The sequence below is a fragment of the Myotis lucifugus genome, unplaced genomic scaffold (genome assembly GCF_000147115.1).
Source record: "Myotis lucifugus unplaced genomic scaffold, Myoluc2.0 scaffold_340, whole genome shotgun sequence".
NCBI classification, from domain to species: domain Eukaryota; kingdom Metazoa; phylum Chordata; class Mammalia; order Chiroptera; family Vespertilionidae; genus Myotis; species Myotis lucifugus.
This window is the reverse complement of record NW_005871388.1, coordinates 750,489-762,498: the sequence shown is the minus strand read 5'-3', so window position 1 is coordinate 762,498 and position 12,010 is coordinate 750,489. Positions and strand designations below refer to the sequence as shown.

The 12,010-nt window shown below is 35.8% G+C and overlaps 1 protein-coding gene across 9 annotated transcripts in view; it reads left to right on the top strand.

Moving 5' to 3' along the window:
- Positions 1-12,010, top strand: part of HACE1 (HECT domain and ankyrin repeat containing E3 ubiquitin protein ligase 1) — an 82,932-nt gene that overhangs the window by 44,419 nt on the left and 26,503 nt on the right. For all 9 annotated transcript variants that reach the window (XR_002832203.1, XM_014466440.2, XM_023764601.1 and 6 more), the window contains 6 exons: positions 549-883; positions 1,973-2,041; positions 2,280-2,367; positions 7,754-7,865; positions 7,960-8,057; positions 8,239-8,326. Coding sequence is in view for 8 of the 9 variants with exons in the window: in XM_014466440.2 (XP_014321926.1) it covers positions 549-883; positions 1,973-2,041; positions 2,280-2,367; positions 7,754-7,865; positions 7,960-8,057; positions 8,239-8,326 (790 nt within the window). In the remaining variant the exon portion in view is untranslated. The remainder of the gene's footprint in view (positions 1-548; positions 884-1,972; positions 2,042-2,279; positions 2,368-7,753; positions 7,866-7,959; positions 8,058-8,238; positions 8,327-12,010) is intronic.

Below are 12,010 nucleotides of genomic sequence, written 5' to 3'. Positions count from 1 at the left end.
TTCTCTATAAACTTTATAGTGGTTCTCAGCCTTCCTAATGCCGTGACCCTTTAATACAGTTCCTCATGTTGTGGTGACCCCCAACCATAAAATTATTTTTGTTGCTACTTCATAACTGTAATTTTGCTACTGTTATGAATCGTAATGTAAATATCTGATATGCTATATGTGTTTTCCGATGGTCGCGACCCACAGGTTGAGAACCGCTGCTTAAAGGACTGAAAATAAGAACCCATTGGAATATGCATGTATGCTTTTAAAACTAAATAAAAATTTTTAAAAGAAGATTGCTTATATATTTTTTGTTAGGTTTTAGTTTTCCCTTTTTATTCCAAGGAATGCATAAATGCAAATTAAGTTTTCATTATAAATGGAGAAATTGTCATTTATATGACATTCATAACTTTTTGTTACTTGCCTATAGGCATTGCTGTTACATTAACCAGGGAAAATAGTAGTATCTAGAGTAAATTTTCTCTTTGATAATATTTGTTTGGCTGGAGTTTCAGAATGATATATTTTTTAAAAAACTTTTCTTTTTCTCTTAGCCTCTCGAATTGCTTTGGCACTCATTAGATGAATGGCTAGTTTTAATAGCTACAGAACTGATGAAAAACAAAAAGGACTCAACGGATATCACTTCTATTTTACTAAAACAAAAAGGCCAAGATCAAGATGGTACTTCCATTCCTCCATTTGAACCTCCAGGACCTGGGAGCTATGAAAATCTATCCACTGGTACCAGGGAATCTAAACCAGATGCTCTAGGAGGGAAACAGGAAGCCGGTGCAGACTGTCAGGATGTTATTTCTATGACAGCTAACCGGCTAAGTGCTGTCATTCAAGCTTTTTACATGTGCTGTTCTTGTCAGATGCCTCCAGGGTAAGAGGGTTTCTGCTTTGTTTTTTGTGCAGGTCTCAGCCTATCAATAACCAATCTGGTGGCTGGTCTAGCCCTTGTGGTTCTTATTATGATTGCAAGGCGCCCTTCAGCAATAACCATCAGGAAACTTTGAAAAAAAAAAAAGGTTTATTACTTACAAGGTCTGGAAATTACATGGCACACCTGGGGCCACACAGCGAGGTCACAGGGAGAGAGCGAGAGCAAGAGCGTGGCCCACTAGAGAGCTAGTGCACAAGCGGTATGGGTATGGGCCTGGTGTTCTGCTTTTTGGGGGGTCGAAGGTGGGGGTTTTCTGGTGCTCAGTCTTTATTGGTGAATTTAAAACATAAGAGTGGGAATTTAAAGTGTGGGAAGAGAAAAAAACAAGTGGCCTAAATGGTCAGTTATCCAAGTCAACCAAGATCTCTAAAACAAAGGAGCCTCAATGGGGGGAGGTGGCCTGGCTCTTATCTAGTTGGGTGGCTGGCAATGTGTTTATTAAAGATAGCCATCTTTGAAGTGTATGCCTCTTTGAAGCAGAAGCCTTGGCAACCAAAACTTAAGTCAGGCGCCTGCATTACAAAACGGGAAACCCAACTGTCAAGGCTTACATGGCATGCTTATTGCTTCTCTGATAGATGAAGAAAAGCTATGATTTTTTATTTTATTTTATGTAATTTCAGTAAAAACAGCTGGTAGTTTGTTGATTTTAAGTTCTATTCTGATCTAGTTTTAGGATATTCATACCAATCTAGAATTATTTGATAGGCATTCTATAAGTTATTAGCATGAGGAATGCTGAATGCCACTTTGTATAGGATCACTTTATTATGTATTTGAAATGTATAGACCAGAGATGCTTATTAACATTTCAAGGTTTTAAAAAAGTCACTTGTTTATATGCTAATGAAAATTTTATATTTTTTCATTTTATAGATTGGGTAGACATGCCTCAATTTCTTAATTTGTAAAGACGATCCAAACCCAATTTTTGTCTAGAAGCCAGTCCAGTTCAATACATAGTTTTCAAATTTGCTATATCATCAACTTTTGTCTGTGTGTTCTGATTTGTTTTTTCACTCCCCACAGAATGACTTCACCCCGTTTCATCGAATTTGTCTGCAAACACGATGAAGTCTTAAAATGCTTTGTTAACAGGTAAGGCTTTCTTGGACTCATGGACTGCACTTGTAGCCTTTTCTTTCTTTACTTATGTTTTCATCTCTACAGAAAAAAATGTTACTTCTGTTAAACTATTAAAATAATGTTCAGTGACAAGTGAAAGTATTGTAGGTGTGTTGCTCTTCTGTTTCAATATCCATATATCTGAATCTGCATTTCACTTAATGCTAGTCATCATTTCTGTTCATTTAAACAAAATGTATTTTTCTTTCAGAAATCCCAAAATTATATTTGACCACTTTCACTTTCTCCTTGAATGTCCTGAGTTGATGTCAAGATTTATGCATATCATAAAAGCACAGGTATAAATTTCTCTTAATCTTGTTTTTAATCTGTTTAATGAAAATTGACTTTCTAAATTTGAGTACTGTTTAGTGAAGTAATTATTATACGTGAGACCTCCTGCTATAAAGGAGTAAAATTACCTTATTCTTTAATATATGAAATTACATTAGGATGTTTGTTTATTATGAGGAGTAATTTTTCTTCAAGAAATGTGTATTGAGGTCCTATGTGCAGTGGCTATTCAAAGACAACAGAACACGTTGCCACATTTCCTGAAATGAGCTTCATGGAACACTAGCCCTATAAAGCTCATGGTCCTTGAGAAAAAGATTTTATCCCCAAATACTTTGGGAAATGTGCCCTGTTGGAGATTTATGAAGTTTATCAGCATCATATTAAAGGCTTTGAGAAGCCCTCTACTAAAAAGAGTGATCTAACTTTGTTAATCCTCCAAATTTATTTGACCTGACAACCTTTCCCCTGCCAGGGTTCATTCCACATATCTCATGTTTCATGTAATGTGTTAGAAAAAGCTTGTTTTGCTACTTAACAGCTCATGTGACTTTGGGTACAGCTCCAGCCTCCTTGAGTCTTGGTTTCTTCATCTGTAAAAAAGAGATAAACCTCATAAAACTATTAAGAGTATTAAATAGTGACTGGCATATATGTTCAATTAATGGTAGTTGTTTTGGAGGTAGAAGACATGTATCCTTTCTCCTAGAGGATCTTAATTGAGTCTAGCAGAGGAGATAATAAATGTACCTATAAGATAGTAATTACAGTATCACCTGGTTCTTCAGGCGTTTAAGGGATGAAACACTTGCTTCTGGCTGCTATAATCCAGAGGAAGTTCAAAGAGGAGATGGTTTTTAAAGTGGACCTTGAAAAACATGCAAAATTTGAAGAGAATAGATGGGGAAGATGAACATTCTAGTTAAGATATGGACATGTAGGTGGGTGGAGCAGAAATTTTGTGTAGGTGAGGAATGAGATACAATTCTGGAAAGGCAGATTTAGGTCATCCTTTGTTAAACCTCGACTGCTATATTAAAGAATCTTTGTTTGCTAGGGTGGCAGGAGCCAGTGATAGCTTTGCCTTAGGACAGTGATGGCGAACCTATGACACGCGTGTCAGAGGTGACACGTGAACTCATTTTTTTGGTTGATTTTTCTTTGTTAAATGGCATTTAAATATATAAAATAAATATCAAAAATATAAATCTTTGTTTTACTATGGTTGCAAAGATAAAAAATTGTCTATATGTGACACGGCACCAAAGTTAGGGTTTTTCAAAATGCTGACACGCCGAGCTCAAAACGTTCGCCATCACTGCCTTAGGAGAATGACATGACCCTGGCAAAATTTTAGGAAACACTTTGTCAGAAGTGTAGGATAGACTGCAGGCTGTGGTTTGGTTAGTAGTCATAGGATAAATACTACAGGTGTGTTTAAATGTCTTTAGGGACACTGATTCTTTCAGAACTTAAAGAAAGCTAAGAACTAAATCTGACAAAATTATACAAATGTCTATTAGTATTCTTTGACATCTGTTTAATAATGAATGGTAATGTAAAAGAGAAGGTCGTAATAATAACTTACATTTATTGAATGCTAACTTCAGGCCAGGTACCATACATTTTTTTACGTGGGTTATTTTATTTTTATAACAATCATGTGAGATGGGTACTCTTAACTAAAGAGGTTAAGTACGTTAAGTTATTCAGCACCAAGTGGGAGAACCAGAATTTAAGAGTCTGTCTGGTTCTTAAGTTCATTTTCTTAACCTATATTGTGTGACTCCATTCTAGGGCAAATGAGATTATGGGTGAAAGAAACTTAGTTTTGAAAGAGGTAGTTTGCTATTTTTTAATATTGTCTTTGCTTTTCACTTCTTTTATCCCTTCCCTTTCTGAACAATTCAGTCAAAAAGCATCTGCATCAGCTATCCATCTTACCCACCTCTTTGACTCACAGAGTATTTTGTTGCCTGACCAGAGTGAGGAAGGTGCCCTCAAACATTGTGGTGTTCCTCTTATGGTGTTTGGAGCTTGGGCGTGGTAAGGAGGGTGTCTGTGTAGAAGAGGGCCTCAGCATGAAGTATGTGAGTTGCAGTGGCGTATGGAGAATGTCCAGTGTGGAGGGTGGTGACAGTGGCTCGGTAGTTTGACAAAGCCCAAGTGGGGTACAGGGCATGCATGCAGTGAACAAACAGTTCATGTAAGCTACATACAGGTTGTTCAAATAAGTAAGTATAGTGAATATAGTGGGAGTTTCGTTTCCTATTGTTGGAGAAAGGAGTTTCAAAATGGAGGACAATATAATGAACCATGTGCCTTTGGAGTGGAATTGGAGATGGCAGTGTGAGCTTATAATTTTTAATGTAGATAGATAGATATAGCTAACCCAGCACCCAGTTCTTGGTCTCTGAATACCGTTCTTAATGAATCAGGACTCATTGGAGAAATGGCTAATTCCAGGGCTGGGTCAGTAAAAGTACAGATGAGCCTGGAACATCTTATGTGCAAGAAATTTTTTTAAAGAATTATGATTCAGAATTAATGACTCAGAACCAGCTTGAATGTACTCCACTGGCCAAATCTGGAACAATTTGGCCATCAAAATAAATACTGATGGCAAAATATTATAAATACAACCAACTCATGAGTCTGTATTGAAAAAATTAATGAATACATGGAAAGTTTGATGATGTGAGGGATATTTTTACTGTCTCAAAGTATGTCCCCATGGAATACTTACAAATTACAAAGATTTAAAAAAGGCCTTTATCACCCTGGCTGGGTGGCTCAGTTGATTGGAGTGTCATCCTGTACACCAAAAGGTTGTGGATTTAATTCCCGGTCAGGACACATACCTAGATTGCGGGTTTGATCCCTAGTTGGAGTGAATATGGGAGGCAGCCAATCGATGTCTCTCTCTGTCTCTGTCTCTGTCTCTGTCTCTGTCTCTCTCTCTCTGTATCTATCTCCCTAAAATTAATAAACATATCCTCAGATGAGGATTAAAATAAAAATAAACAAACAAAAAACTTTACAGTGGGCACATTTGGCAGTGACCAAAGCAGAACTATCGGTGTGCCAGCTGACTTGGCGCACAGAGAAGAACATGGCATCACTTCTTTAATATTCCTGCCAAAGATGCACACCCTGCATTTAATCATGAGAAAACATCAGACATACTAACAAAATAAGTGACCTGCAATCTTTAAAAGTATTGAGGTCGTGAAAATTAAGAAAACAATGAAAAACTACCAGAATGAAACAGGACAACTAAATAAAATTCTTGAGGTATTGCACTGTAAAGGACATTATTAGGAAAAGAACAAAACTTGAATTAGGTCTAAGGATTAGATACACTGTAGTAATGTGTCTGTTAATTTTCTGATTTTGACAGTTGTTTTCTGGTATGTAGAAGAATTCTCTTGTTTGTGAGAAATGCACACTGAAGTTTTTAGACTTGACTGGACATCATGTTGGCAGCTTACTCTCACAACAGGAAAAAGAAATACTTTGTATTCTACTGTACTTAGAAATTTTATGTAACTTGGAGGCTGTTCCAAAACACAGTTAAAAACAAAAAGGATCTCTGCTAAGGGATTGACTTCTTGTTCTGTTGGTGGTTTTCAGGTGGCTTGTAGTTAAAGGGAGAAACATTTTGTATTGCTGTACAAATGCTAATAAGAGGAACCTCTGTAATCAGTCCTGTTTTGTGAATTATTTTATGGAAATGCAGGTACTGAGAAAGTTTACATACAAAAATCTGCCCTTTGGCTTTGTAGGTATGTGTATATGTATGTGGATGCTTTGATCTTACAGATATCTTATTAGCTTTTAAAGGTAGAACTTTATATTTTTTTATGTTCCATTTGAATTACTTTAAAAAATTGTCATTTGCTTTTATTTCTTGGTTCACATTTTATAGATAAAAGATATAATTTAATATTTAATATCTTATAATGGCAAGGACAGTTATCGTAATTTTAAAACTTATTAACAATAATTTTAACATTATTATGAGTGATAATAAGAACAACACCTCTCATTGAGCATTTTGAGTGTTAAGTATTTCTACAAGTTAACCTCTGGATGCTGCATTTTTTCTTCTGTGAAATGGGGACAGTAAGAGTCCCTTTGCCTCATAGTGTTGTGAGGATTACATGTCAAAATACATCTAAAGTGCTTAAAACTTATAGGTGCTTTAATAAATGTTAGCTAATTTATGATTATAATTATTATTATGCCTTATATATGCATTATTTCACTTATTCCTCACAATTATCACCTAAGGTATTATTTCCCCGATTTTACAGGTGGGAAAACTAAAGTTCTCAGAGGATTCTTTACATTCTTAATGCACTCTAGTTTATTGTACTTCACTATTTAGAACTTATTATATATGTATTGTTCTAATGCTAGTTTCATTTCTTTAACTATATTAAAAAATTTTAGCTAAGAATTGGAGATTTTTATAGCTCTTATGTTACCTGCAGTGTTGGCACATGCTGGCTACTCAGCAATACTTTCTGAGTAATTATAAAAAAATTGCAAATCACATGCAGTTGCATATCTGGCAAATGAACAAAAGGTAGAGACTTTCTTTACTGTTTAAGAGGTTGTATTCTTTAATTTTTAGGATGGAGGAAGGGAAGGAAGAAGGAAAGAAGGGGGTTAAAAATTCTTTTTTGGTTGCTGCATGTATTTAGAGGTTATAGTAGAAATAAGAATAAAGTTAGATGTAAAAGATTATTTTCATGAAAAATTAAATGGAACATGTGACATAATTTTTCTGGATGTGAAAATTCATTTTTTATAAGCCTTGTTGTGTTTAAAAGAAAAGGAGAGTAAATATATTTAATTACATATATGACATTAAGTTCTTAGATATAACCTAATTTGTCAGGTCTTTTCTGTTGAAAAGGCAAGGCATTTTTAAAAATTTATTTTTAAATATATTTTTATTGATTTCAGGGAGGAAGGGAGAGGGAGAGAGAGAGATAGAAACATCAATAATGAGAGAGAATCATTGATTGGCTGCCTCCTGCACACCCCCTACTGGGGATGGAGCCCACAACCTCAAGCATGTGCCTTGACTGGGAATTGAACCATGATCTCTTGGTCCATAGGTCCATGCTTAACCACAGAGCCACACCAGCTGGGCAAAAATGCAAGGAATTTTAATACACTCTTTAGATAGTCAAAGTATTTCAGCCATGCTCTGCCTTTTTGTAAATAGTTGTTGAAATGTCAGGACATTATCTAGAACTACTTGGTATAAATAAAGGTCTAAGGATGATTACTTGTAGCAAGGGTATTTAGCATGCTAGTTAAGTAAATTTAATAGGTGACTGAAACACTAACATATTTTACTGTTATTTGTTGGGGCAGCCATTTAAAGATCGCTGTGAATGGTTTTATGAACATTTGCATTCAGGACAAGCAGATTCAGACATGGTGCATAGACCAGTGAGTGAGAATGACATCCTGCTGGTTCACAGAGGTATGCTTACAAAAGAAATGCTGTGCATGTGAGGCCCCAAACACTAGCTATTGTAAATTTTAATATGTACAATTAACCAGTGCTGCATTTTTAGATTCCATTTTTAGGAGTAGCTGTGAAGTCGTGTCAAAAGCAAATTGTGCAAAGCTAAAGCAAGGAATTGCTGTACGGTTCCATGGAGAAGAAGGCATGGTGGGTATAAACATAAGTGATGAAGATCAATGTATATAAAAGATTAAAATACACTTGAATAAAATTTAATATTTAATTGGTAATTGAAGAAATTTAATATGCTTTTAATTTTATTGTTTACAAAAAACTTCCCCATCTTATATATTTCTGTTGATACTTAATTTTATTTTCTTGAACTTAGGGTCAAGGCGTTGTGCGTGAATGGTTTGATATTCTGTCTAATGAGATAGTCAATCCTGATTATGCATTGTTTACCCAGTCAGCTGATGGTAAGTTGTACAGCCTCCATGACTCTTTCTGTGACTTGTCACATTTCAAACTACTTCAGTGTATTTTATTCTTTGATTCCCGTAGTAGATCTATAATATAGGTTGGGTATTCCCATTTCATAGAAAAGAAAACTAAAATTCAGAGTTTTTGTCTATGTTGGCACAGTTAATGAATGGAAACTGACTCAGTCTAGCAGTCTTTCCTCCCAGCGGTTCTCAACCTGTGGGTCGTGAACAATGAAAATACATCCTGCATATCAGATATTTACATTACGATTCATAACAGTAGCAAAATTACAGTTATGAAGTAGCAACAAAAATAATTTTATGGTTGGGGGTCACCACAACATGAGGAACTGTATTAAAGGGTCGCGGCATTAGGAAGGTTGAGAACCACTGCAACAGTTGATTCTCTAATGCTTGTCTCAAGTACTAGTGCTGCCCCCAAGAAACTTCATTAGCTCTTTACAAACTAGAACTAAATTTATTCACTTTAAGGATTGTCCTTTAGTCTACTTTTCTTGAGGTAAAATTTCCTTTAATGAAATAGTGATAGTAGATGATGTGAAAATAATACAAGTACTTATTTGGAAAAATTAAAATTTGCTAATCCTATTTAAGTTTCCAAGCCTCAAAATTTATTGGTTATAACAAAGTCTAGAAATCATGATATCAAATCTTAACTTACAGTTTACTTATGTGTAGTAACTTAATTTTCAGTCTTTTTAAAATGTCAAGACCTGACAACTAAGAAGTTCTTATTTAACCATTTAATACAGATAAAAAACTCTGTTTGTTGAAATGGTACTTGTGACACAGAACTGAATTTGACATTGTAGGCTAAATGGAAATGATTAGTGTACTGCCTCATTTGTGTGAGGTATAATTAAGAGTTTTGTAACTTCATAGACACATATCCAAGTGAAGGTAGGATTTCAGTTTTTAAATGCTATGTACAGTTGCTTTTTTCCCCTAAAAACTTGTTCTTTCCCATTGTTTAAATTTTTTTTTATAAGGGTAGAGTGCTTCATTACTTATAGTTCCTGATTGCATCCAACCAGATGAGTAGCACATCTTCTTTGAATAAGAAGAATGACTCTAAGAGAGGCAAGTGGAGGAGGGCTGCAGTGGTGCTAGGCAGCTGTAGATATCCAGCTATGTGATGGGCTCCTCAGATATACTTGGTGTATTTGAAATTATTTAGAAACTAGTAGCCTGGTGCACGAAATTCGTGCATGGGTAAGGTCCCTAGGCCCCGCCTGCGATCAGGGCCCATCTGTGGGATGACCAGCAGGGTGATTGGGGCCCCCCCGTTTGCACCCACCTTGGCTGGCCTGGTGCTGCCCACTCGCTGGCCCCACCCCACACCGCCACCACTGCTGGTTGCCTCCCTCAGTGGGCCCCCGCTTGTACCGCCTTGCTGGCCTAGGGCCTGTGGTCTGGGGGCAGCTCCTGCGTTGAGCGTCTGCCCCCTGGTGGTCAGTGCGCATCATAGTGACTGGTCTTTCTGCCATTCAGTCGATTTGCATATTAAGCTTTTATTATATAGGGTTATATAGGATATGGGACTGCCTGCTTTAACTCTGTTTCCTTTGATTGTTTGCTATGAGATGAATTTGTTGAATTTGACAAGACTAATGTGGCATTAAATTTCATTATTTAGGCCTAATCTTTGATGTAAGATTTAGCATTAAAACATTGTATTTTATTTTTATTTTTTAAAATATATTTTTATTGATTTCAGAGAGGAAGGGAGAAGGGGAGAGAGAGAAACATCAGTGATGAGAGAGAATCATTGATTGGCTGCCTCCTGCATGCCCCACACTGGGAATTGAACCCATAACCCTGGCATGTGCCCTGGCTGGGAATTGAACCTTGACCTCCTGGTTCATAGGTTGATGCTCAACCACTGAGCCACACTGGCCAGGCTAAAACATTGTATTTTAGATGCATTTCTTTTCTTTATAGCCCTTTATTCTGAGTCTGTTGTATACCGTTCCATAGCTGAAAAACAGATTTGGTGTGAAATCATTAGTCGAGGTACTTCCTCGTACTACAAATTTATAGTAGAGCATATATTGAAGCACATAGACTATAAAAATTGTGATTTGTCCTTTTTGTAAGCCATATGAGTGTTCTTTTCGGGTTCATAGTATGAACAGATTAAAATCTAGATGAAATTGTTCTTATGTATAGTTGACAAGAAGGGAATTACATTTAAGAATTAAAATTTCCTAAATGTGGGAAATGTTTGAATAGACCTAATATCTATAATAATGTCTTTAAAACTTGCTTTCTAATTAACACTTGGAGTGCGGGTGAATTTCCCGCCAAAATATAAGATGGCTCTGTCTTTTGGTTTTGTTCCATCCACCAAAAGGGTGGATTACAAACAAATATTTGGTAATACGCAGTTACAATCGGCCCGAGTTTACACGTTTCCCGCACTCCACCGCAAATCTATATGAACCGAGTTAAAGACGGCTCCCGTGGAGTACGCGCAATTCACGCGAGCCAACTTAACTCGTTTCCCGCACTCCAAGTGTTAAATTAAGATACTTAACATTAGACAAGTAATATGCTATAGTGGCCAAGAGTTTGGCCTTTGGTGTTAGGCTCTGCCCCTTTTTATGCTACTACGGGAATCAAAGGATAAATTGTACAATACAATTTTTCTGAAGCAATGAAAATAACTGGGAGTATCACAGTTACTTTTATTTTGAACTTAAAACATAACAGAATTTATATTATGTTTTAACTCGCTTTAAGTTAAAAACTATTATTTGTTTCCTGAATATTTCCCCCCATTTTTTTCTTTTGATTTCTCTTCTATTCTTTTTAATAACCCAGACTTCCCAGAAAGTACTTACAGAAGGAATTGTACAGACCAAGGGGGGGAAGGTTCAGTTCATCAAAAATCTTTACTGGTTCATCAATAACCCTAAGCATTCACTCTTTTAATACATAAAAAACGTTTGTGATTATTCTCAGAATATTGTATTTTTTGAAATTATGGCTATGTTTATCCTTAAAGTGTTTCTTCATCCCACAGAACTTTGTCTTGACTTTTAATACCCAGTCTTACATTATGATTCTCTAAAGGTATTTAACAGTGAATGATTAGCTTCATGTGGCTCTTTTAAATCATTCAGCCATAAGCTTCCAAATTTGTACCTTATATCTCAGTAAATTGGTCATGGCAATTTAGTCCAATTCCAACTCTGATAAATCAAAGACCAACGAAGCACAAAGGGAATTATTGCCAAAGTACTATGTATACTAAATGACCAAACTTTTCACTTGCTAGTACTTTTTCATTGTTTCTTTATTTTCCTTTGATGCAGTTTCATTAATTTTATCAATTATTTATTTTAGGTAGCACAAGCTCAATAAATACTTGTTGAATGATAAGAGGATTTATAATCCAAGTTAGTGATTATCACAGAAAAACAGGGAAGAAGGGTTACTTAAAGTTGAGGTCTTGGTATTAGGTTTTTTCATTGCAGTAGATATTTTTGAGGCGTTTTTTATTGTGACTAAATTTACCATTTTAATAATCTTGAAGTGTTATAATTCAGTGGCACTATGTGCATTCATAGTGTTGTGTATCTGTCACCACTGTCTTATTTCCAGATCTTTTTCATATAGGTGGAGTCATATACTCCATTGCTCTAGATTTTGACA